This window comes from Sus scrofa, chromosome 3 (genome assembly GCF_054392235.1).
Source record: "Sus scrofa isolate SSC_HxYL_T2T_F1_AM1 chromosome 3, Sscrofa_HxYL_maternal_Yorkshire_Landrace_v2.0, whole genome shotgun sequence".
In the NCBI taxonomy this organism is placed as follows: Eukaryota; Metazoa; Chordata; class Mammalia; order Artiodactyla; family Suidae; genus Sus; species Sus scrofa.
In genome coordinates, this window is record NC_139385.1 from 122197849 (window position 1) to 122225214 (window position 27366).

Here is a 27366-nt window from a genome sequence, read left to right on the forward strand (position 1 = left end):
TTATGCTCAAAGATGTTTTCAAAGTGTTATTATAAACAGTCTAACTAACAATCCAATCATTGAATGATGTTGAAACAAATGATGGTACATATCACGCAATATTGTAGCCGTTAAAAAATCTTTTTATGAGGAATTTTTAAGCCCTTGGAAAAGCTTGTGATAGACCTTTGATTAATTTAAGCAATATATACATATGACACAACTATATACACTTTCAAAGCACAGGCCAAAAAAAGACAAAGAGAAATCTACTGAGATGTTAAAAATGATGGCCTCTGGGTAGTGGGATTCTGGGCATTGTTTTGTTGATTTTTACCCTGGTTTTGAACTTGGAACAATAGGCATATATTTTTCAAATGAAGGCAAGTAAAAGAAACTGTAAAAGATACTTGGGGAATGACAAGTAATTGGTGTGTGAAACATGCACATTCATGAAAACACGTGATGAGAAACAAGGCCTAATCATAAGGTGTGAATAAAACAGGACACAGCTCACATTTGCTTCCTTGCAGCCTCCTGGCGTTGACTCCGGGTGACTCAGTCAGGCCTTGAGATGTGAATGGCATGGGGGGGGGGCGTGCTCTCTCTGCCCCCCAAGCTGACCAGGGTTATGTGTCTCTGTGCCCTCCAGGAACGTCCCTGGGCTCCAAGATGGCCTTGCAGAGTTCCTTCACTTGCTGGAATGGGACAGTCCTCCAGCTCGGGCAGGCCTGCGACTTCCATCAGGACTGTGCCCAGGCAGAAGACGAGGGCCAACTGTGCAGTGAGTAGACGGGGCTGCCCCCTCCCACCCCAGCCCACCCCACCCCAGGGCCCTATCCCCCACCTCCCCACCACCCGAGGCACGCAAGCCTGTACAACCTCCCTTACGTCCAATGCCACTCGTTTCCTCTCAGTGGCGACTTTCGAAAGCTACACACACCGTCTTCAAAAGACAGGGCCCAGACCCATGGTCTTAAAACGTCATATAAGTTAAGAAGCAAGCAAGATCTCATAAGTTATGCTCTCAGCATCCTCGTGCGTAGAGAAATGCACAGGCTAAAGCCCAACTCCGTCACATGACGTGAGCCCTCACTTTTTAAGCCTTTCTTTCATCATCCACCCTACCTCCCTCGTCCTCCCAACCTTCCAAATACCGCAGGTCCAGCCAGATCAGACCACTGCTCAGCGCCCTCACGCCTCCCTGCCTTGGTTTCTGTTCTTTCCCTTCTCTGGACTGACCCTTCCCTTCTCGAGTCATATCTGTCCCTTCATCACCCACCTCAAGAGCCGGGCCCTCTGGGAAACCTCTTCTATTTCCTACAAGTACAACTGGTTCTTCTTCCTCTGGAAGCACACCCTAATCCATCCACGTAACATTTATTATTCCAGCTTTTTAGAGATATAATTTACACACCATACAATCAACCCATTTAAAGTGTATGATTCAGTGTTTTTCGTATAGTTACAGGGTTGTGCAATCATTACCACGATCTAATTTTAGAACATTTTTATCACCCCAAAACGAACCCCCTAGCAATCTCTCCTCATTTCCCTCCAATCCTCCCCCCCACTGCTCACTCACCCACCATGAGTCCTACATGAACACTGATTCCATCTGTTTCTATAGATGTGCCTATTCTGGGCATTTCCTATAAATGGGATCATGTAATATGTGCTCTTTTCAAAAAAATTTTTATTATAGTTGATTTACAGTGTTCTGTCAATTTCTGCTATACAGCACATTGACTCAGTTATACAGGTATATACATTCTTTTTCTCACATTATCCTCCATCGTTTTCCACCACAACTGACTAGATTTAGTTCCCTGTGCTCTACAGGAGGATCTCATTGCTTATCCACTCCAAATGCAATAGTTTGCCTCTCTAACCCCAAGGTCCTAGTCCATCCCACTCCCTCACCTTGCCCTCCCTTTGGCAACCCACAAGTCTGTTCTCTATGTCCATGAGTTTGTTTCTTTTCTGTAGATTGGTTCATTTGTGCCATATTTTAGATTCCACGTATAAGTGATAACAGATGGTATTTGTCTTTCTCTTTCTGGCTTACTTCACTCAGTATGAGCATCTCTAATTCCATCCATGTTACTGCAAATGGCATGATTCTGTTCTTTTTATGGCTGAGTAGTATTCCATTGTGTATATGTACCACATCTTCTTAATCCATTCCTCTGTCGATGGACATTTAGGTTGTTTCCATGTCTTGGCCATTTTGAGTCGTGCTGCAATGAACATAGGAGTACATGTATCTTTTTGAATGAAAGTTTTGTCCAGGTATATGCCCAGGAGTGGGACTGCTGGATCATATGGTAGTTCTGCATTTAGTTTTCTGAGGTACCTCCATGCTGTTTTTCATAGTGGTTGTACAAATTCACATTCCCACCAACAATTTAGGAGGGTTCCCTTTTCTCTACACCCTCTCCAGCATTTGTTATGTGTAGAATTATAGCCATTCTCACCAGTGTGAGGTGGTACCTCATTATAGTTTTGATCTGCATTTATCTAATAATTAGTGATATTGAGGATTTTTTCATGTGCCTGTTGGCCATCCATATGTCTTCTTTGGAGAAATGTCTATTTAGGGCCTCTGCCCATTTTTTCAATTGGGTTGTTTGTATTTTTGCTGTTGAGTTATATGAGTGGTTTGTATGTTTTAGAGATTAAGCCTTTGTCGGTTCCATTGTTTGAAATTATTTTCTCCCATTCTGTGGGTTGTCTTTTTTTTTTTTTTTTTTAATGGTTTCCTTTGCTGTGCAAAAGCTTGTAAGTTTGATTATGTCCCACTGGGTTTTTTTCAAATTTATTATTACTATTATTATTTGCTTTTTAGGGCCATACCTGCAGCATATGGAGGTTCCCAGGCTAAGGGTCAAATCAGAGCTACAGTTACTGGCCTATGCCACAGCCATAGCGACGCAGAATCCAAGCCACATCTGCGACCTACACTGCAGCTCATGGCAATGCCGGATCCTCAATCTGCTGGGCGAGGCCAGGAATCAAACTGGCAACTTCATGGTTCCTAGTCAGATTCATTTCTGCAGTGCCACGACGGGAACTCCCATGTCCCGTTGTTTTGTTTTTTGTTTTTATTTCTATAGCCTTGGGAGACCAACCTAAGAAAACATTTGATTCACTTCTTTCATTTAGCATGTTTTTGAGGTCCATCCGTGTTGTAGCATATATCAATACATCATTCCTTTCATTGCCAAATAAGATTTCATTGTATGGCTGTACCACGTTTTGTTTAGTCATTCATCAAGTGATGGGCATTTGGGTTGTTTTCACCTTTTGGCTATCATGAAGAATGCAGCTATGCACATTCATGTGCAGGTCTTTGTGTGGACAGATATTTTCGTTTCCATTGGAAATGAAATTTCCTACCTAGGAATAGAATTGCTGGCTCATATAACTCTATGATCACTTCCTACCTAGGAGCAGAATTGCTGGATCATATGATAACTCTATATTTAACATTTTAAGGAACTTCCAAGCTGTCTTTTAGAATGGCTCCAGCACCTTTACTCTCCCACCCGTGGGGTATAAGGGTTCCAATTTCTCTATATCATCCTCAATACTTACTGTTACCTGTCTTTCTATGTTAGCTGTCCCAGCAGGTGTGCATCCATCACATTTCATGCAGGTGGTTTCCATATCTGTCTCCCTCACAGTGGACAGACTGGTCTGGTACTCTGCCCCATACCAAGACCTCAAATAATTCCTGGTGCAGCATAGGAGCACACCGAATCTTTGTTGGTTGAAATGAATACATGAGTTGGGAAACCTGGGCTCCCTAGAAGAAACTAATTGCTGAGGTCTCCCTGATAGTTAGGGGCAGTTAAAACGGTCAGCCTGGTGCTCACTCCACTTGAAGACAGTGTTCTCAGCAGCTGCCTGGCAAGGACAAAAACCCTACAGGTTTTTTCCAGGGAAACTACAGACACTTACAGAACACATATAATGGGAGCTTAAAAGTGCCCTAGATCCTGGAGCACAGATGAGCAGAATTCCAGACAGCACCTGTCCTCCAAGTGCTGAAAATCCAACACAGGGGCAGGGAGTGAAACAAAGTAGTCACAGTGGGGAAACGCTGCAGCAGCCTGGGGGGCTGTGCAGCCCAGACACCCCAGCGAACGCTCCTGCTCACAGATACACTGGCCCCAAGATGCAGTGGGCTGCCAGATAGCTTTACAAAGTTAACGGTGTCTCCCAAGTCACTTGCAGGACAGACTTTCCCTTAGGAAAAATTTTTTTAAATTTTTTATTCAAGTATAGTTGATTTACATTGTTGTGCTGATTTCTGCTGTAGAGCATAGCGACCCAGTCATACATATGTATACATCCTTTATCTCATTCTATCTTCCATCATGTTCTATCCCAAGAGATTGGATATAGTTCCCTGTGCTGTACAGTAGGACCTCATTGCTTTCAAAGCAATGAGGAAATCCATTTTTCAATTTGAAAATCTTTCTTTTTATACAAAACTCTCCAGTGAAGTTTTCCAAGTGTGGAATTGTGGTTGTTTAGATAAAGCTCAGTAAAGAGTTGCAGCTAAGCCCTTTGCTTGTTCCACACTGTTCTGCTCGTGGCTTTCTAACGAGGCTCTCATTACGCACGTGGACCAAGAGGAAGCCGGGCCCACCCATGCTGCTCCAAACAGGGGCCTGTGTGTGTCTCTCTAGTTATATTTTGCAGTAGTATTTTCAGCACTACCTTTGAGCTGTGTGATTTTGCTTTGGCCTTTTTAAAGTTTTTGATACCCACTTCCCAGCTGAGGCACAGGTCGGGCAGTCCATGCCCTGATTTACAACTGGGAAAATGAAAGCACAGAGAAGGTAATTGATTTGTTCAGGGTCACACAGCATGCCTGGAACGGAGCCATGATTAGGAGCTTTGAGCCTGTAGGATCCAGCCCTTTACTGTGGGCTCGAGGTACTTTCCCATCATTTCGGGGCTTGCCAATAATGGGTTCTCAGGGCCAACTCCAAGCTTGAGGGCAGCCTGGTTCCCCTGAGGAGGGCAGGTGCCTGGGCCTTTTCAGGTACACTTGAAAAGCTGCTCTGACCAGCTGTCATGATGACAGCTCCACCCTGAAGAACACCCCCACCGAGCTCTTTGCTACAGAAGTCAGTTGACAGAAGTTCAATTAGAAGGAGAATTATTCTGATCTTTTTCCTATTCTGATCGTGGCAGTACTCTCAGCAAAATATCCTTTTCCTGTTTTGTGTGCCCCATTCTCTCTGGCATTTTTGAGTTTTCCCTATCACGCTGGCTGATATTGATTCTGAAAACCGTCCCCAAAAAGATAATAGCAACAGTAGAAATAGTAATGGCTAACATATATTGAGCATTTTCGATGTGCCAGGAGCTGCTCCAAACAGTCTTCATGTCTTAACTTATTTCATCCTCACAGAAATCTATGTGAGGCTATTACACCCTTCTTAGAAGTGAGGAGCCGGGAGTCCACGATCAGACTGTTAGCCAGTAGCTGAACAATGATTCAGACCCAGTCTGATGCCAAAGCCCACACGCCAAGCCACTGCAAGCCAGACTCACTTGTTTTATGAGTTTCCAGTGCTTTCCAGCACAGCCCAGCTACATGTCACCCAGGAGGAAGGGGCCAGGAGAAGGCAGGGGGCATCCAGGGCTCTGCCACCACCTTTCTGGGGGGACTCAGATCATTCATCTCCACTCTCCAGGCCTCACTTTCCTCATTAGGAATATGAGTTGGAACATGATGCCCGCCGATGTGTTGATGTCTATGATACTTTAAGGACAATGCTCCTGACCTCACCTGGTCCTTCCCAAGTGCTCTGGAGCCTATTAGAACATTTTCTCTGAGCAGGTGGTCACTTTGAGCCTGTGCGGATGCCCAGGTCTTCTAAGGAACCCCCGTGACGGTCACTAAGCGTGAGCCAGGGTGTTCCATCAAGCCCTGCCATGGTTGGAACTCAGAGGGAAAAAGCAGGTTGTATTCTATCAACTCCTAGCCTCCACCCCCCCATAAGGAATTCCGTATACACACTAGAGTTTCAATCAGATTATCAGACTTGACCCTGAGCAGCTTTGCTGGCTGGGATGAGTGGGGAGCTGAAATGGACCTGGCCTTGCCCTTGTCCTTCTCCATCCAAATGTGAATGGGTTCGTTCACACCCCATCCTCCAAGCCCTCACATCACCCACCGTCCACCTTCCCTCCTTCTCATCCAACATCGCCAACCCATGTTTACATCCCAGGATGCTGTAACGCATTGGAGGTGTCTTCAGGTTCCCTGTGTGTCCTGAGCAATGGCCTCAGTGGCATGCAGTGCCCCAGAAAAGGGCCGGGTGGCCCCACGTCATCCCTTGGATGGGTCATTGACTCGCTGGGTTTTGCAGACCGTTCCCTTCCCCTCCAGGTACTCAGTAATCGCATCTGCTTGGTGGGGATTCTCTTCCTGTCGGCAAAATCCTTTTTTTTTAAGTATACTTCTTTATTGTAAAATGAAACATGTTGGTTGTAAAATATTTGGAAAATCAAAAAAGTACACAGGAGAAAATAACGATGCCCATAATCCTCCCTCTCAGACATTCAGAGATAACCATAATATTTTGATGTATTTCTTTGAGCATTTTTCCCATGGCTCTATATTTTCAAGGAAATGTATAACACATATTTATCAAAAATGTTAACAGAGTCGTCTCACAGGAAGGAAAGAAGTAATGTCGTTTGGCCTGGAGTTTATACTTGGCAGCTCCTGCTGAGGTCACATCTCTATGACTCTACCAATTTGTCTCTCTTAGAGTGGAATCAGGTGTCATAATTGCCAAATGTTGTGGGATTGATTGACCCAACCACAGCCGATTTGGTCGTCCCGCCAACTAAAGATCTGGCCTCAGCCCCAGAAGAGGGTGGGTTAGAGCAGTGCGTCTCAGACTCCTATTAGGGTGCACAGGAGTCATTCTGGAGAGCACTGACAACGCGGATTCTGATTCAGTAGGTGCGGGGCGGGGAGGGGAGACCTGCCCTTTGGCACTTCTAACAGTTCCTGGGTGATGCAAATGTGGCTGGTCCCTGAAGCACATTTGGAGTGGCGAAGGGTTAGGGGTTGAACCCAGACTCATTTCATTCAGCAAATAAGAACTGAGGTCTTATGGCATGCCAAGCACTGAGTGGGCCCTTGGGGTGGAAGGCAGGAGACAGGGATGATCAAAGAAGGTGGCACAGGAGTTCCCGTCGTGGCTCAGTGGTTAACGAATCCGACTAGGAACCATGAGGTTGCGGGTTCGGTCCCTGGCCTTGCTCAGTGGGTTAAGGATCCGGCATTGCCGTGAGCTGTGGGGTAGGGCTGCAGACATGGCTCGGATCCTGCATTGCTGTGGCTGTGGTGTATGTAGGCCGGCAGCTACAGCTCCGATTAGACCCCTGGCCTGGGAACCTCCATATGCTGCAGGAGCGGCCCAAGCAATGGTAAAAAGACAAAAATAAATAAATAAATAAATAACAAAGAAGGTGACACACTAGCGCTGACGCTGAGCGCCAAGGCTGTGCTCTGCAGTGTCCCCAGCCCAGCCTGATCCGCCAGGGGCTTCCTGCTGACACCGCCCTCCCAGCTTTCTCAGGGCCAGCTTCTCGCTGAGCACGAGGCCTGATGTGCCTACAGTAGTAGAAACTTTGGAGCCGCGCTCACTCTTCAAGGTTTTAATTGTCACATAAATTGCCCCTTGACCTAACTATTTTTGCCTACCTCATCTCCTGTTATTCAGTCAGCCAAAAGGAAAGGGGTTTCCAGTCCTAGCTCACCCTGGCTCCTTTGCCAAGCTCAGATGAGGATGGGCTTCCAGAGGGTGGAGAATCGCAATGGCTTTCCTCATTCCTGTGCCAGGGGAAGACATAGGCACTTCCAGACAGGCAGCTGCAGGACCTGCCTCTGCCCCCTCGGGCAGTAGGGCTGCTTCAGCCCATCCCCTGATGAGTTTCCCTGTCCCAGGTATGAATGATAATCAGCGATGCCACCACGGCTCTGTGTTTGCTCCACTCTGTTTACAAAGTATTTGCACACCCTCTCCCTTGCTTTGTCCTCAAAACAACCTGGTGAAATACACACTAATATTACCCCACGTTACAGATGAGGGAGCTGAGACTCAGGAAGGAAGTGACTTGCCTATGGTCACACAACCGAGAGTGATGAGGCTAGGACCAGAGCCCAGGTGTCTGGTGCTCATGAGGTGCCAGCACCCATAAGTCAAGCTACGTTCTCCGCCTCCACTTCCTAAAAGGGAAGGGAGGAAGCCATATGTGGTCCCGACCCAGCTCAGCCCTGCCTCCTCCTTCTACCAAGAGCCCATCGCCTGCTGGAATTTTCTATCACGGTCCCCAGTTTAAAGCATGCGCGTGAAGGACACTTCGTGGAAGGTCACTTCCAGCTACCAGTTCGTTTTTGCAAAAGAAGTGAATGTGAGATCCCTTGAGGGGGGCATAAAAAATAAAACAGAAAGATCTCCTTAGCTTTTGGATTTTTAATCAGAGGAACATGCGGGGCTTGAGGGGGGAATGATTTCTTCAGGGGGGTATAAATGGGAAGAGATGCTCAAAGTCAGTGACAGCCTGTTTTAATTTATAATTCTGCCTCCATGCGAAATGCACAGAGAATCAGGGGGAAATGAGTAATAATTCACTAAGGTGCTGTCACAGCCAGGAAACGTTAGGGTCCTCTTTGTCAGCCTGCTGCTGCCAAGAAGCCCGCGACAGAGGAAGGACACTGAGAGCAGCGGGTCCAGCCCAAGAGCTCCCGCGTGGAGACAAGCCTGGCGGGGCTGTTGGGCACTATCGGGATAGCCTGGAATGGGCCAGAGAGCCCTCCCTGCGGCCATCCTCCCAGCAGGCTGGAGACAGTGGGCTCTCTGCCTCTCTTCTCCTGCCCTCCTCCCTCTGTGGCGGTGGAGAAATATATGGTCTGTAGAGCTGACTGTGGCCTCTTTAATGGGACTTGAGGTCAGGCTCTTGGAGAGAAAAGCATAACAAGGCCCTTTTTGCTGAGCCAACAGATGATATAAAGGGGCCCCTGGGACCGGGGTTGCTTAGTCAGGATAGGCTAGGTTATGCTGCAGTAATAAACCATCCCCAAATTTCAGTGGTTAACATAACATTTGCAGTACCTGTCCACCGAGGGCTGGGGTGGGAGGGAACTCTCCCCGGCAGGATCTCCTGCTGGCAGGAGCGCCACCATCACACAGCAGCGCCCCCAGGAACAATGAGAACTCTCCTTGGCTGCCTCCCCAGGGGAGGAGAGAGGCTGAGAAGTACGCTGGAGCTTTTCACAGCCTCAATCCAGAATAAACACACATCGCTGCCACCGACATGTCATGTGGCTTCACTTAACCGCAAGGGGGTTGGAAAATAAAGGGGAGCAAATAGATAGTTCTGAGCAGTAGGTGTCTCTGCAGACAAGGGTGACCAAGAGACCCAGACCAACTCCCCGCCGACACTGCCACTGCCACCACCTCATTCTTACCATCTTGCCGACCCTGGGAAATGTATTTCAGTGAGTTGCACGCCGGCTTCTTCAGGGTCATGGTCCTAGTGGATCTGTGTAAAGAGCACAGAATTTAGAAGTGGAAGAGCTGGGTTCATCCCAGCAGGTTACCTGTTGTTGGCACCGTGGCCGTGGTCAGGTTGCTTAACATCTCTGAGCATCTGTTTGGTCATATGTAAAACTGGGTTAACAATACTCATGCTGTGGAGTTTTTTATTATTTGTACTGTTTTCCGAAGACCAGAAAATTCTAAAGCAGTATGTGTACAAGTTGGGAATTGGGCCTCTCTTCACTATGAGCATCATTAGACATTGAAGGTCTGGCTCGGGAGCTGTTACTAACAAGGATAATCTGGTCTTGCCTGGCAAATTCGACTTGATGTTGGCATAATTAGCTTTTAGCAGCCCTGGAAATGACCGTGCCCCTGTGCTCTCCCTGCAGGTAAACTCCCGGCTGGTTTTTACTGCAACTTCGAGAATGGCTTCTGTGGCTGGACCCAAAGCTCACTGTCACGCCACATGCCCCAGTGGCAGGTCAAAGCCTTACAGGATGCCCAGACCCAGGACCACCAAGGTACCGCCCGCTCTTCCGTTCCCCTGCTGCCCACCTGGCCAGACGAGAGACTCTGGGCACTGCCCAGAGCTGCTGCCCCTGCCCCCCATTTGCCCTCGGGTGCTCCCACACAGTTCCCTCTTCAGACCCTCTTGGGCATTAGAATGATTAAATCAGGCCAGGGCTGACCTCACTTTTTGATTTTTAAAATGAGAGCTTTAATGAAGGATTAGCTGAAAGATAAGAGTGAGTAACAGCAACGACAATAATAATCCATTGATTCAACAAGTGTTTGTTGAAACCTACTGTGTGTCAGGTGCAGAACTCCTTGAGGGGTAAGGAAAACTGGAGCCTCTTTAAGACAGGAGGCGGAGACTCAGGGGGACCCTTGTGTCATTCGCCCAGGATTGCGCCCTGGGACGCTTGCCCCTTTTCTAGTTCATTTCCTGTGGCCCTGCTTCCTCAACCACACCTTGCCCCCACACCCAGCTTAAACTGGCACCTCCCACCACCCACCCCCCCACATTGTAGCCCATCTTCTCACAGTCCCTGCTTGACTGCCAGAGGGGCAGAGGGTCCCCATATACCCAAATGATGCCCCCCCACACTGGGCTGGGCTGACTCTACCCCTGGAAGGGCCTGGCCCGGGATCAGAGAAGTTCTGTGAGGCCAGCAGGAGGCCAGACCCTCCAGCCATGGGTAGAACTTTGGTCTCTACCCAGTGGCTAGGCCTGAGCAGACCCTGGGCCCACCTCTCTGCAGGATGGACCTGCGGCAGGGTGTGTCTCTCCCTTCCTTCCCCTGTATTTACTGCTCTTGGTGAAGCTGGAGTCCCTTGTACCAAAATTCCTCTCTTTCCAAACAAAGGTCATACATTCTCCGGCTTCCCTTAAGAATTAACACTAATAATAATGATAAGTGTGAGAGAGGACAAGGTCCAGGTCAACCGCTGAGGATTCCAGAGCCCGTGCAGTTCTGTCCTTGGTCCCCAGAGCTAGCTGCAGCCAGTGAGTTGGCTTTTGGCCCCATTACAAAGAAGGCTGAGCTACTGCAGCCACGGGGGCATTCCTGCTTCTCCTCCGGGCGCCCTCCCCACACCACATCACCCTCAGCACCCTGTCTGTAGGCGCAGAGAAGAGAAACAGCTCGGAGCTGGACGGGACCTTCACTCTGCTCTCAACCTGATTGTCCCAGACAGCACCCATAGCAAGTAAATGCCCAGCCCTAGTGACAGGACTCTCACTGCTGTCAAAAGTAGCCCTTTCCGTTATTTAGAGCTCGGGATTGCACACCCATTTTCCTTTCCCTGAGATGGGCCCCACCCCCGTAATTTCTACACATTGAGCATGATTTCTGGCTCCTGGAGCCCCGGAACCCACCACGCCCTCTCCCACAGAGGCAGCCCTTCATATATTTGACAGCCTTGTGACCCACCCACTGCAAAAGGCCCTTGCTCTCTCTGGTCACATGACCCCAGCAACCTGACTTTTCCTCAAGATGGGCGGTGTGCTTCCTAAGATGCCTGCCTGTCCTATTTACTCTTCTCCGGATCCACCTGAATTGTGACTTGGTCGTAACTCAATAAAGACTTTGCTAAGAGGCAGAGAACAATAGAAATGAATGACTGAAGTCCCACTCGGGGTTATGTGGGGCCCCCTAGAAAGGCATGGCCTCAGCCTGGCCCCCATCTCTGCAGTACCTACCATTACGGCATCTGCTTCTGGAGTTTGGCAGATGCTTCTTCCCACCCCCTCATGGGGCTGGAGGCTCACGTTCTGCCAGCTTTTCAGGCAACTTGGTGTTTAGAAAACAATAAATGAGTCTTCCAGGTCAGGGCATAGGCACAGGAGGACCTGGGCTCCAGGAGGGAAGAAGGCACTGGAGGGCAAAGCACTGGTGTGACTGGAAACGGGGAGGAGTGGCCGGGGTCGGGGAGGGGGTCCAGCAGGCTTCAGGCTGCTCCCAGGCCATGGGCTGAAGCTGGTGACCTCGGGAGATCAGGGATGCAGGATGCATGGTGCTGGGACATCACAGGCCATTTGAATGAGGACCTTTGCATGAGCCCAGTTCTATAGACAGCGATAAGCAGGCTCTCTTATCTGTTGGTGGCAGCAGAAACCAGTGTCCTCAGAAATGTTCCGAGGCTAGAGAAGAAGGATGCAGGGACCGGAGCCCTTCCGTGCCCAGGGATGGTGTGGTTCTGACTCTTGCTCTCTGCCCAGGCCACGCCCTGGTGCTCAGCACCACTGACGCCCCCACTTCTGCGAGTGCCACGGTGACCAGCGCTGCATTTCCCCCGCCGATGAAGAGCTCTCCGTGCGAGGCAAGTCTCAGTTTCCTCCAGTTCTCTGCTTTCGCCTTCCTCTCTGATCTTGGGCACTTCCAGGTGGACCCACATAGGTGGTCAGGCTGCTCATTCTCCTGTGGGATGACAGGAGGGCCGTTTGTGCCATCTTCTAGGCAGAGAGTCCCACCAGCATGGCAAAGCCCCATCTACAGAGAATCTTACCGTCAACACCCACACTCAGCTGCACTGAATTATTTGCAATAGGACCTTGATTTACGCAAATCAAGAAAATATTCCCAATGCGTTACAGCGGAGGGTAACAGCGGCTTTCTACAGAATCCTGTTTTAAAATGTTAATTGCTTGTAATACATTTCAGATTTTATAGAGCATCAAAACTTTGACTTCCATAAATTTCCCTAAGGTATCCACGGCATTCGGTGAGGTCCCTCCAGAGCCACTTACCCAAACCGTTGGTGTAGCTGTTACCTCCTCAGTGTGAGGACTGAGGGGCATGATTCTTAGCACAAAGTCACCTTCTTCAGGAACTGGGAGATGTGCCTAGACCCCAGCATGGCCCCGCCATTAAGTTCGTGGACTCTGAAATCAACTACCTGAGACCAAGCCAGGTTCCATTACTGATTGGCTGTACAATTTGTTTGGTCGGTTAATCACCTCTCAGGGCCTCAGTTTCCCCATATGGGAGGTAGAGACGATAAGCCTACCCCAAGGAGGTGAGGCTTAAATATTAAATAGGTTCTTACATGAAGAGGGCTTATCACAGGGACTGGTACAAAGAAAGCACTGCCGTACTAGCGACAGCACCGTGTACCCTATACAAATATACAAAGGACAACGGGGAGGAGGAAGAGGACTTTAGCAAAGACCAGACCCCACAGTCTCCAAGAGCCAGGTCATACCTATGCTTCTTTGCACCCTCCCAGGCCTGGCCTCAACATCTTGCACGTAGAAAGAAGCCAACGCTAAGCTGAGATGGGGCCAGTCCTCTCCTGGAAACGCCCAGGAGAAGTTCCTCTCTGGCTTCCTTTCAGGAACAGCTCTGTGCCCTCTGAGCAGTGTGTTTGCTTCCAAGCTGTGGACGTGGTGAAACTGACCAGATTTGCTTCCCCTCCACTGGCTGGTGGGAATCCCGGCCAGGCAGGGCCTTGACCAGCAGAGGGGCAGGAAAGCAGCTTCCCCTGCTTAAGTGAACAGACGAATTCAAGGCCTCTAGGCTTTTGATGAAATCGAAGCACACAGACATAAAAAAGAATGGAAAAAATATATTGATGAATTTTTTTAATCGGAGGAATGGTCACATCTGAGGCTTTGCCCAGTAAGTAAACAGGGGTTCATGATGTCACTTTGTAGCAGCCTCACTCCTGGCTCGATTTTCTAACTCACCGTTTGCCCCATCTTCCTCACCCTCTTCTAATTTATGTTATCTGGCTAGATTTTATGTATCTCTGTGAGCCGACTTTCTGGAAGAAGGCAGGGCATAAATAAATAGATTCCTTACGTTCAATTGTCTTTGAGAAACCACACTCTCCAGGGCAAATGGTGGATTTACTGGGGCGTCGTGGATATCTCTGGGGAGCCTCAGAGCAGCACCTAGACGGGAAGGCTTCTTAAGGGGAAATGTAAATGAGGAGTGTTGGCCGGCTCATCTGAGAGGCAGGGGAGATCCCTTAAAGCATTTCATCTTTAAATTTATTCTTCCCCGGGTTTAATCTGAGCCTGAGTTCAGAAAAAGAAACGTCAAGGTAAAAATGCTATTTTTCTAATGCTTCATCATTTCTCTAATAACCTTTGGGCTGATGAATAGCTTAAACAGGTGTTTTGTTTTACTGGCCTGTTTTAGTATTTTTCCAGTCAAATTTGCTCTGGGCTATTTCTGCTATTTCCTGCCCTTTTCCAGAACACGGCTCAGCTCGAAGAGCGAAGGGAAGGCGATGAGTCCATTCCACTCTCGGCTCACAGTTACTTCACATTCGGGTTTTCAGACCATTCATCTCAGGCTGATGGGTCTTTGAATTTCCAGTGTTGGGGGAACTGTTTTCATCAGAAAAATAAATGGCCAAAATAGAAATATGCATTTCCAGGTTTGTAAACCCTGCCATTTATTTCACTCGAATCCTAAATGCAGAAGGCAGGACGTTGATTGCCGTCTCCCAGGTTGGCTGAACGTCGGTGACAGGGAAATGGATGTGGCGTTGCTGTGTGAGGCTGTGTAAGGTTAACCCCCAACCCTGAAGAGGTCTCCGCTGGCGGTGGGGGCCCCCGTGCAGGAAGGTGGACACCAGATAGAGCCATGGGCCAAGGCCTCTGATGAGGGGCAGACCCACGGGTTCCAGCAGCTGGCTGAGCTGAGCTCACACCCACCACTGAGCAGCTTCTCTCAGGCCTGACAGCCCTGGTCCATGGGACCTCCCAGGAGCTGAAGTGACTGCAAAAGAGCTCAACATACTCCAAGAAACCCCGCAGTCACCAGTGGATTCCCATAATGGAACTGCTGTCACCTTCAAGGCATTTCCTTGAAAATCTAGCTACAAGCTATCTAGAAGGTCTGTGCTTCTCCAGGAGCAGTCACTTGAAAAATGTAACAAATGCAGATTCTTGGGCCCCGCCCCAGACCTCCTGAAAGACATTGGTGATGGAGGGGTGGGGGAGGAATCTGCATTTTTCAAACCCCACCCTTGGTGATGTGGATACACACTGAAACTTACAAGTGCTGGCCATAGGTGTTCCTGCCATTTGTAAGTGAAATTCATCCTGAGCCCATGCAGAGTTATCTCTGTTACCTGTGGCGCCCAAGAATGCGATGTAATTTGCCTTTTAGAAAGATGAGTCTGAGAAGGGGTTAGAAATGACGGGGTGGGGACGGAGGTGGTGGAGATGGAAGGGGCTGGGAGAGCACCCCTTGAGCCCATATGGAGCCAGGGCAGATGCCCATCAACCACAGAGACAGAGCCAGGCTGTACCTTTGTGCCAACCAGCTTCCAGGGCATTCCAGAAGCATGCCAGCTCCAGCCTCCTCCCTCAGACCCCTGCAGCCACCACAGCCAGCCACCTCTCCCCGCTGTCTGGCCCTGGTGCAGACACGGCCTCTGCCATGGCTCTGCACACTTGCATATGGGGCATGAATATTTAAAGACCCGGCCACAAACAGGAGAGCCCGTGGTGGGGTTTTTTGGTCCCCCTCACCCACCTACCCACAAGCTATTCTCTGCAGGAAGCTGAGGAGCCACTTACAGTGTATTCAGATTTTATTTTCTTTTTATTTTTATTCTGCTGAGCTCCAGTTCAAATAATTAAAGCTGCCACTCGGGAGGGAGGGGAGCCTCGCGGTGGCTTTCCTGCGTTCTCTTGCTGTCAGATGGGCTGCGTCCGCCCTGGCTGGGAGACACACTTGGATGTGTCTAGCATTGCAGCTGCCGGTAATAAAAAGGACGGGAGAGTGGCAGGGGCCGCCTCCGTCCCTCCCCCTACCTTTCACACATCCTACAAGCCTGAATGTCTCAACAAGCCTGTGTGGTTTGAAATTCTGTTTTATTTGAATAGCCTGCCTATGACTAGAATACTTTAAACCGTATTCTCAGGACACATGGCCTCGGGGGGTGTGGTTTTCCTTCTATGAGCTGCAGGAATGAAGGGGACCCAGGAAGGAGGGCGTGACCCACTTAATTGGTGGTGACACCCAGGGCAGGCCAGTTCCCAGCTGCTGGTTTTCTGACCTTGCCGGAGCTGCAGCCACCTCTGTCCTCTCCCCACACATGTGTGCGAACAAGACACACGCACACGGGCGCCTGCAATGCACCGGTGCCTCTCTGCCCCTGGTCTCAGCCCTAGAGTGATTAAAGCTTCAATCAGCCCCTGGGGGCTGCTGAGGTCAGGGCAGAAGGCGACAAGCAGGGCCCTCCTGGGCTGCCTGGCCCTCGGGGAAGGAGACCTCCCCTCCGTGCCCTTAAAGCCTGGCATCTGGAGTTGCCCTCTGCCATCCATTAAGTCCTGCTCAAAGCCCTGCTGAGAAGGAGCCCCTAATGGCAGGCAGGGCCCCCAAGGCTGCAGGCCAGGAATTGCTCTCCGGTTGACTTTGCGAGGCTCTTGAGGCTGCTGGTGATTCTTCCTTGATGCAGGGTCTGTCCTTTCTGGGGAATTTGGCTAGCAGAACCTTCTCCAGCATCTCAGGGTACCTCGGGAGCAAAATACAGTGAGTGTCGTGGCTGTGTTGATGGGTTTATTCCTGCTGCCCTCCCTCCCTCTCTGCGAGCAGGTAAACAGGACGCCCAGATGGGAAGAAGAGAGGCACGAGGTGACGCCTGTGTATTAACAGGTTATTAAACTCAATGGCAAAATCCCCCTCAAAAGGCAAGAAAAGGAGAATAAGAATAATGATAATTACGGTAGGATGGCTTGAGGTAGAGGCGGAAGCAAACCTGAAGGCCTCTTCCTTTGTCAGCCCCACCAAACCCTCAAGGCAGGGGCTAAAGGCCTAAGAATGTTCTGTGCAGCTCACTTTCTGGAGTAGATCCTACGTGGCAGGGGCTGCCCCGCCCGTGATCTGGGCCGGGGTGCGTGCAGGGCTGCCCGGGGGCTGGAGGACAGGAAGGAAGTGTACCCAGAGCTGCACAGCCGTACCTACAAAATCAGGATCAAACTCGAGCCTCGTGCCCTTTCTGTCACAGTGTCCTGCCCTGGCAGGGAGTGGGTGTGGCCTCAGAAGCCCCTCTGAGGACTGGCGCGGCTCTCACCTAACCCAGAGCCCTCGCCCTGCCTCACCATAGATCCCTCATCTCTGGAAGCCAGAAGGAAATTAATACCAACGATTTTGTAGGGACTCGTTACCCACTTTGTCTCTCCTCAGGCTAGAACTAGTCCCTGATTCGAATCCCTGAGCACCCAAGGGGACATTGCCAGTGCCCTGCGGGACTCAAACATTATTTGTGCCTTGTGTGTACCTTGTCCTCAACGCCACGTGCTCTCACTTATTTTAGCCAATCAGGAAGGAGAAGCTATTCCCAGAGGCTTTGTGCACTTGAGCCTGAATACAGTTGTCGTCTCCTGGATAAATTCCGCCTTCTGCATAGAACATGTGCCCACCCGGGAGAAGGAAACTACACCCTTCCCCTCTTCCAATTCCCCCATCCTCCTCGCCCACCCCAGTGTCTCAGCTGAGTGCTGATCAGTAGAAAAACAAGCAGTTTCTTCCAGGATCTACCTAGCACAGCCCCTGCCCTTGTGTGGCCAAGTGTTGCTGCACAAACACTTCAAGGTGGCCGTAGACACCCTCTTTGTAAATAGTTAGGGCCCAGTGCCAAGCTTGGTGGCTTCTGGGGTAGCACCATCCCTGGCTCCCCTCCCAGGATCCTGAGCACCTTTATCAAGTATTTGAGGACTGGATATTCAGCTCCCATGTCATCTAACGCTGTGACATCCACTGCAGTGACAAAATGTTCACCAACTCACGAGTTAGTCTAGCTCATCTTTGGCCAGGTCCAGGCAACAGTGTTTGCCTAAATCAAGAGCAAACCCCGCCAGACTTGCCAGGGCTGTTTTCACACCCTCTGATCTCTGTACCATGTCTCTGCCTGCTTTGGAGACTCTTGAAGAACTCGGGACAGAACTCCACGCTAGCTACATGGCAGCTGGTTTGTCCATCTCTGCCCAGGATGCCATGGTGGGCCTGGCAGAAATCCCAACACCCCTCTTGCTCCCCTGGGGTCATGCTGACATCTTAAGCAAGTCAGAGCAGCATGGCGACCCCAGGCTGCTGCCTCCCTCCTGCCCTCTGACCCAACAGCCTGACATCTCCTGTGTCCAAAAGAATCCAGCCGGCCGCACGCAGCCAGGACAACAGGAGCCTCAGCGAGGCCGTGTGGTGTGGTGGGAAGTCACACAGACCTTAGCAGTGTGACCTTGTACAGATCCCCTCACTCTTCTCAGCTTCAGTATCTTCTCAGGGCTGTTGGGAGAAAAAGTGCCTGCTCTGGATCTGGACACATAGGAGATGCTTAATGTGTGGTTTCTGCTCTTCCACTGCTGCTATAACTATTATTATCTGACTTTTCTCTTGAGTCCAAGATCAAAGGCTGGAGCCTGCCCTAGCCAAGGATCCTGAATCTAGAGAATTTGGTCGGGGGGCAGCACCCACAGGATGAGAAGGGGGCAGCTGCCTAGGCGGGACCAGAAAGGCAGCATGGAACTTGGCTGGGCTGGATGGGCATGAAGATGCCTGGCGGGAGGCTGAGGAAGGGGAGGGCACCGAGGGTCCTCACTGAGGCGGTGAGCCAGCAAGTACTCATTCCACCCCACCCTGTGGGCAGCCGTGTGGAACACTGACCGCAGGAGTCTGGGAGCCCTTTAGAGTGTTTATTCAGCAGAAAAGTAAAGAGTACTTACTTTCAGTATGACAGGTCCTGGTCTCCAAGTTCCTTATGAATTACTTGGCTCGATTATATTAAAAAGCAAGCCAGAATTCTTTTTTTTTTCCTTTCTTTTTTTAGCTATAACCATATTTCTTTTTTTTTTAATACTTTTTTCCCAATACAATTTTTTTTTCTACTGTACAGCATGGTTACCCAGTTACACATACATGTACACATTCTATTTTCGCACATTATCATGCTCCATCATAAGTGACTAGACATAGTTCCCAGGGCTACACAGCAGGATCTCACTGAGCCCTCAAACACCCTAAATCTTTATACTCCTAAAAGAAAGAAACCTTCCCTTAGTGTGCAGCTCAGCAGAGACCTTTCATAACTGTAAAGTAACTAAAGGAGTACAGTGCCCCCCATTATTGATGGGGATACGTTCCAAGAGCCCCAGCTAGTGCCCGAAGACACAGATAGTACCGAACCCCACATATGCTATGTTTTTTCCTATACCTGCTGGCAAGCAGTACACATAGAGTGACACGCTGGGCAAAGGGATGGTTCGTGTCCCAGGCAAGACACAGTGGTCAGCGTGAGATTTCAGCATTTCGTTCCGCTACTCAGGACAGTCCAGAATTTAAAACTTATGAATTGTTTATATCTGGAATTTTCCATTTAATATTTTTGGAGGGCAATTGACCTTGGGTAGCTGAAGGTCAACAGAGAGTGAAACTGCGGATAAGGGGATTACTCTATTTCTTAAGTAGCGATCCCCTCCTGTGTGGCTGGCAATGTGCTAAGCATTTCACTTACGTCATCTCTTTACCAAAACAGATTTATGAGGACTTGTTACCCGAAGTTACTCATGCAGAACCTGGGGCTTCTGAAGCTTAAGTAATTTGCTAATCGCCCTTGCTAGTAAGAGGCAGAGCCAGGATTCAAAACAGGTCTGTCCAACTCCAGAACCAAACCACCAAATACTCTAAGGTCACCAGACTTAGGTCACCTGAGTTTGAATCCCAGCACTGCCACGTAATGAGCCGTAAGAGCGCAAGTCAGTCAGTCTCCCTAATTATGGATAAAAATGGTTGTGTGACTTGCTGTGAGGATCAGATGAAAATGCAAAAACTCTTTGTAATCACTACAATATTTTATGAATGGCAGCAATCATCATGATCCCTCTTCTTGCTTTGTGCAGGCATGAAGAAGTCGCTGCTGATGTAAATTCAGACGTGATCTGTTCTTATTTCTCTCCTCTGGGTCAGTCAGCAACCTGTAGGAGCTTGGGAGCACAATGCCTAGCATTAGCCCAGTAAACCCGCTTCATCATAATTAATTAATTGATTGTGCAGCCTCTCATTTGTGAGCATAACTGTGGTCCAGAATACGAGCAAACAAGGAGACTCCTTGGATTCTCAAGGACCCAACAAATATGGCCCTGCTGAGATTTGGAGCCAAAATAATTCTTACCTCAGTACCTAGAGCTGGGAAGCCACTGGAACCTAGCATTCTGTCACCACTTACTGCGATGCGGCTGATGCTGCCAGAACACATGCTAATGGGCTAAAGTAATCAACAGCCATTGTAATTACAGTTGGACATAATTAATTTAATACCTTTGAGCCATTCAAAATTAATACCTCAGCCATTACATGATGAAATGGAGGCATAGAAGAATTACTGTCAGGGCTCACGGATGTGAATAAAATTGTCCTGGGCACTTGGCAGAGATTTGGGTCCCTTTCCAAATCTACCCTGTTAATCACGTATCCTTGTGGCTCCCACTAGTGGTGGCCATTATAGCACATTCATGCGGTCCATATGCAGGGGGAACTGCCTGTTGAAAGCACACTCCCCACCCCACCCCACCCCCGCACCCCCGCTCTCAGGGAATAAGTACTACCCGTGGTTAGGGGTCCTGCAGATACTCACGTGCCTGGAGTCCGTTCTCTTTCTGATGGCTGTTCATGAAGGTTGCAGGAATTTCATTTCATGAGTCAGTCCTGTTCCCAACCAAAGAATTACAAAGCTATTTCTCAGCATCATCCCCATCACCACGGAGAAACTAAGGCACAGAGGAGGTTGTTTGCCCAAGATCACCTGCTTACAACATAACTCAAAATATCATTTTCTTCCCACAAAACTGGCACAACCATTCTCTAGGGAAGCTGGAAGATGAAACACTGGACTGAAATGTTTAATACAGCATCCTTCATCCTGTCCTGGTCTGCTTTTTATGAGCAGTTTCTCTCTAACATGTTGTTCCCTGCCTGATTCTGCCAGTACAGGAGGAAGGAACTAACATTGATACACGTATTGGTGAGCTGGGCTCACATCTTAGTAAAGTCTCCCAGTAACTCTATAAGGAGAGTGTGAGTGACCCCATTTCACAGATGAAAACCTGTAAAAAGACCTGAGATACATGTCATAAATAAAGACAGATACGTTCTTTCTAATTCCGAAGCCACCCCACGACCCCGCCTCCCTCCCCAGAAGCTCCCACCTTCCCTTGGTCTTTCTTCCTCGCAAAGCCCACAATTCAGACAAGACACCCTGATCTTGCCCATGGCAGTGAAGGGACAGCACACTCTTCTCCCACTCTCCAGTGGTGCTGGAATCCTCCCTCGATGCCTTCTTTTAATATAGTGTTTATTGTTTTTTCTGATTACAGAAGTGCTCTATGTTCATTATAGAACATTAGGAAAATATAAAGAAGAAAATTGAAATTGCCCAATCATACCCTCCAAATATAGCCGCTGTTAACCGTGTTTATACACTCCTGTCCAGACAGATAGATGCAGATTTTAGCAGAGGGATGTATAAAAGGTTTGTACACATTAGATATCATACCATATAAGCATTGTGTATCTTCTAGCTTCACTTAAGATACTTTCCTAGATCAGTATTGTTCTTTATAAATATACTTTACCCTAAGGTTGTTGGTTCTAGTTATCAAAAATCTTCAATGCTCATTGTAAAAAAAAAATTAGAAAAGAAAGAGAAGACTAAAGAAGGAAAAAAAATATGCGTGACTCCGTAACTTCGCCAGCCAGGGAGCCCATGGTTATTAATTTTGTATATAACCTTCATTGCTTTTCTGGCTATGTTTTTACAAAAGGGGCCTGTGGATGTCCCTAGCGAGGTATTCTCTGCCTTGAATGTGATCCCTCCGAAAGGGGACATGGGGTGCTGTTTTCAGAAAGGATCTCAGTCTTTTACGTCTCCCACATGGCCAGCATTTCTTAAGCCTCCATAATGGCAAGTATTTCCCAGAGTATTTTATTTGCTTGTTGTCAGAAATCTGCATCTGGCCCGCTTCTTGCTGAGTTGGGTTGATCGTTCATTAGGCTATTTATACCTGGAGAGTTGGTGTTTATTTTTTTCCAGGTGAATTGGAAGATGGTGCACAACTCCCTGGTTTTGCAGTGAATCAGTGCTCTCAGTTAAAATTAATAAGACCACATTGAAACCAAGGACCTCTTAAAATTTTAAACTCACACCCAGAATTACAGCCCTGTGGCCTTTTATACTGGAAGGAAGTCTTAACCTCCATTCAGAGCTGGGCTGTCCCTGACAGTATTCCCAATCCTGGCCATCCATTCGCCCGCCACACGCAGGATGGGGAATATCGGGGACGTACCCAGCCCATCCCCATAAACAAGTTCATCTTTGAGCATCTGTCTGTTACAAAAGTGTTTTCTCCTGTTGAAGTGAAATACACACTGGAGCATCCATTCTTGATTTTGTCTCTACTGCTGGAACACACCCAGCCCTTCAAAAATTCAGAGAAACATAGCACCTCCTCTTCACAGCATTCCCTACATTTGGGGGTGCTGCATGCTAATGGGCATTATTTGATACCATTGAGTCTCTTTTGTGCAACTTGCATGCTGATTTTTTTTTTTATTAGGTTCAAGCGAATCTTGTGCAGTTGCCATGAGGTATGCACAGCAAACACGGGGTATATTCTAGACATAAAATTGCAGTAATTACCTCTGGAGGAGGAAAGGGCCATGAGAGAAATAATAGCATTAGGCCTAGCCACAAGGCTGCTCCTGCTTTACATACAGAACTTTAATTAATAAAATGATAAACACTGGTAGCACATAATTGGAAAGTCTATCAGGCCCCACCGAGAGGGAGGAAAAAAAGGCCCAGAAAGGGCCAGCTGGAGCCAGAAGGTTTAATTGCTGGTGGCGTGCTCCTGGCGTTGTCTCTTTTCACTTGTCTCATTTGCTGTCTGCATGTAAAAGAGTTTATTAGTCAGAAGCTGTCTCATAACCTATATATACTAGGACGGGTCTAGAAAGGATGGGAAATTTTATCATTACGAGTTCTGACAAGTGTTACTTCCCATATAATAATATGTAGGATTTGCATAAGATTTCCCGTATTTGTGTGAATACATTTGAGATACACACATACATTTGTAACCATTGTCTGGCAGAAGCAGAAACAAAGCTTATAAACGGTTTAGAATCTACGATCTCCCTAATTCCTCCAATATGAAGATATTTCTATGATAAGAAAAGGTCTAGAGTCCAAGACCTTGCATTTCTAACAAATTCCCGGGTCACACCAACACTCCTGGTCTACAGACCACACTTTGAGCAACAAGAATCTAGAAAACAGGAGTTCCTGTCGTGGCTCACCAGTAATGAACTCCACTAGTATCCATGAGGACGTGGGTTCGATCCCTGGCCTTGCTCAGTGGGTTAAGGATCTGGCGTTGACATAGCTGTGCTGTGGGTCACAAACACAGGTCAAATCCTGCATTGCTGTGGCTGTGGCATAGGCCGGTGGCCACAGCTCCGATTTGACTCCTAGCCTGGGACCTTCCATATGCGGCAGGTGCGGCCCTGAAAAGACCAAAAAAAAAAAAGTATCTAGAAAACCTTCACAATACACACCCAAAAGATTTAAGTGTTACCATAATATGGTACACGTATATAACACCATAGATATGATAGAAAGAACATAGAACTTAATAGGGAATCCAGGTCTGCAGCATATGGGCTTAGTGACCATGCATGACTTAACCTCTCTAAGCCTTAGATTCCACGTCTGAAAAATGGGTATGATAATACCTACAGGAAGAGATGTTGTGAGTATAAAGTGAGACAGCATATTATGAGTGCCTAGTCTCTAATAGTCAATAAAAAAAAATCAATTAATAAAGTACTTTATCCTGTAGACCACACAGAGAGAAACTAATCTTTTTTTTTTTTTTTCCGTCTTTTCTAGGGCCGCACCCTCGGCATATGGAGGTTCCCAGGCTAGGGGTCTAATCAGAGCTGTAGCCACTGGCCTACACCACAACTCACAGCAATGCCGGATCCTTGACTCACTGAGCGAGGCCAGGGATCGAACCCACAACATCATGGTTCCTAGTCAGATTCGTTAACCACTGAGCCATGATGGGAACTCCAGAAATTGGTCTTATTAAGATAAAATTCCAAGAGTGTTTTTTGCCTCCTCTGGGTACCTGAACCTTGACTGTCAGGGTCAAACCAAGTCCACCTGGTATGACATATAACAATATCAAAAGTGTTACTTAATCTAGGATTGTTTAAGGAAAATGGGAGAATTTTAAAAGGACTCGAGCCTTCAGTTTGTTCTGGAAACCACATATAGTGCTCTCTACACTTAGATACAAGTAATTAATGGGGGAATTTCCATTGTGGCTCAGTGGATTAAGGACCTGATATTGTCTCTGTGGATGCAGGTTTTATCCCTGACCTCACTCAGTGGGTTAAGGATCCCACGTTGCCATAAGCTGTGGCATAGGTCTTGGATGCGACTTGGATCCGACGTTGCTTTGGCTGTGGCATACGCCACAGCTGCAGCTCCAATTTGACCCCTAGCCCAGGAACGTCCATATGCCACAGGTACAGCCAAAAAAGAAAAAAAAAGTAATTAATAAGGGATACTCTGTAGGAAATGACATCTGTCATCCAGTTCTTCTATTTAAGAAATTGGTAAGGACCTTACCTTGTAGTCCAAGATGATAGTTCTGGTCCCGTTTGCATCCTCAGATTATCCCTGCTCACCCTCAGCCCACAGATCTCTCACTCTCAAGGTCATTCTCAGTCTTTGCCTGGAGGTGATGTGGCAGCCATGTAAAGACCTCTGCTGAGGCTGTGTCCGCCCTCCCTGGAAGAAAAAAACACTCCTATACCTTGGTGATGATGGGTACATCATAAGCCATTTTTTAGCTATTAAAGAATTGCCTCTTACTCAAAGTCAAAGATGAAAATGGACCCCTCACTGAGAAGACCAGGCTGCTTCCTGCGCTAAGTAGCCCCATCTCCCCAGTGGTCTCAGCCTAGGCTGCACTTTAGAATCACCTGGAGAGCTCTGAAAAATTGCCAATGCCCAGGATCTACCCAAGGCTAATTAAATCAGAATCTCTGGGGTGGAACTCAGACGTGGGGAGTCCTGAAAGCTCCCCAGGTGATTCTAATCTGCAGTGCAGGTTGAAAACTACAGGTTTAACCATTTCATTCACAATATGTAAGCTCTACTTTCAGGTTCTTTATCTCACTTAATCTTTATAATCACCTTTTAAGGCCAGCAGGGAGGGTATGGTTATTATCATAAATTTTTCTGTAAGAAAATAGAGGTTCAGAAGGGGGAAATTGTTGGCTTAAAGTCATACTGTTAATTTTCTTTGGCCTTGGAGCACAAAGTCTGAGTTATTCCATTGTCAACAGGCAAGGAGACCAAGATAATCTGAGAAGCCATCAGGGAATGGATGTTGATACAAAGGGCACTTGCTTCTGGTATGTTCTGGGAAGGAAGTGAGATGAGTCCTAGGAGCACAGGGGCAGGGCCCCAGAGACTGATCTAGTTCCATGCTTCTCGGCAAATTCTGATGCACTAGGTCTGGGGTCGGGCTAGAGACCCTGCATCTCTAATGAGTTTCCAGGTAACACCAATGACATCAGCCTTAGAGGCAGAATCTGGAATCCCTGGGGATAAGTACAGTTGAGAAGTAGATTAAGTGAAAGACTATCAGTTCTGCACTGCTTGTATCCTGAGAAAGGACAGCATCTGCCTGGATACAGCATCTTGCCCAGCACTCAGTGGGGGAAAAAATAAATGCCCAAAAACATGCTTTTCTAGCTGCTCACTCTCGACCAGTAGATACTCTCTTGAGTTGAGGTGAAGAGGGAACCCATGACACACTAAAAGCACCAAAAACTAATAATCAACCACCAACGTTTTTTACATCCAAAGTGTGGTTGAGGGATTAAGAATTGCATGCCCGGTTTCTGCCTACCTCTCGTGAAAGCCCTGCATCATGTTGTGCTGTCAGGCTTCTTCCCACAGAAATGTCATATCTATTGGTTCAGTGCTTCAGCCAAAATTCTCTAATATTTTGTTCCATTGTTTATTTTTCATTTAATTGTCCCTGTTGTCTGCCTTACAACCAGATGAAACTCCTCCCATCTTAGAAGATAGAGGATTGAGCTTCAAATTTAGTCAAGTGGCAGGGACAAGTTTTGAACTCAGATCTCTCAGACTCTGGAGCTCTGAGGTCATCCTAGGCTGGAGGATACATGTGGCTCAGCAGAAGTACTCGATAAACATCCACTGAGTAGCTGGAAAGTTGATGTGCCCAAATTATAGACGAATGTGACTGGCTTGATATTAATTGATAGGGAGTGAGAAACCACTGAAGAGTCACAGATGGCAGTGAGAAACAGGAAAATGTGACAGATATTCAAAATAATTTAGAAGGGAGAAAGAATGGAGAGGGAGAGGCACTTTTGGGGGCTCTGGAAAGAGTACAAAAAGTAAGTTATAAAGGACATGGTGAATGTTACTTTAGAGTAACAGGGATAAAAGCCAGGTTGAAAGAATTCAAAGAGAGGATGGGTGACAAGAAAATAGAAGCAGCAGTTATGTGCCAGTTATCCAAGATGCTAACATCTGAGTGAAGGTACAGAAATAGGTTGCAAGCCAGAGGAGCTGGCAGGGTCAAATAAAGAATATTTTTCCAGGAAAGCTCCCTTGTGATGCAGCAGGTTAAGGATCCAGCATTGTCACTGCAGTGGCTCAGGCCACTGCTATAGTGCGAGATCCCCCTGGCCTAAGGACTCCCATATGCCATGGGTGTGGCCAGAAAAAGAAAAGGAATATTTTTCCAGGAGGGGTGAAATCTGATTTTGTTTGTAGACAGAGGAGTCAGAGGGTAGAGACGCTGAAGGTGCTGGAGAAAGGAAAAGCTGTTATTGAGAGAGCAAGGATGGGAGTGGAGAGGTGAAAAGAGAAGGGGTTAACATAGAAGAAAGGTACATCTTCCTCTAAGATAGGAAGAGAAGAGAGACGGTGGATAAATAGATATTTTGGGAGGGGAGAGATCAAGGGGGGTTGCACCTGAAATAGTCAATCTTTATCAGAAAAGTAGGAATCAAAGTAATGGACCAGGAGGTGACAGCATCAGTGTTTGAGGAAGACTTTAGAACACCCATTGTGTAACATGTGTTAGGAAACCAACAGTGGATGAATAAGTACCACCAGCCATCCAGGGCATTGAGGCTCCAGAGTCTGATTTCAGGGAGTTCCCATCATGGGTCAGCAGTTGATAAACCAGACTAGGATCCATGAAGATGCAGGATCCATCCCTGGCCTTGCTCAGTGG

At 47.9% G+C, this 27366-nt stretch overlaps 1 protein-coding gene across 2 annotated transcripts in view; it reads left to right on the top strand.

Moving 5' to 3' along the window:
- ALK (ALK receptor tyrosine kinase) overlaps window positions 1-27366 on the top strand; it is an 805341-nt gene that overhangs the window by 678972 nt on the left and 99003 nt on the right. For both annotated transcript variants that reach the window (XM_085019699.1, XM_085019698.1), the window contains 3 exons: window positions 632-763; window positions 9950-10081; window positions 12283-12383. In XM_085019699.1, the coding sequence (XP_084875825.1) occupies window positions 632-763; window positions 9950-10081; window positions 12283-12383 (365 nt within the window). The remainder of the gene's footprint in view (window positions 1-631; window positions 764-9949; window positions 10082-12282; window positions 12384-27366) is intronic.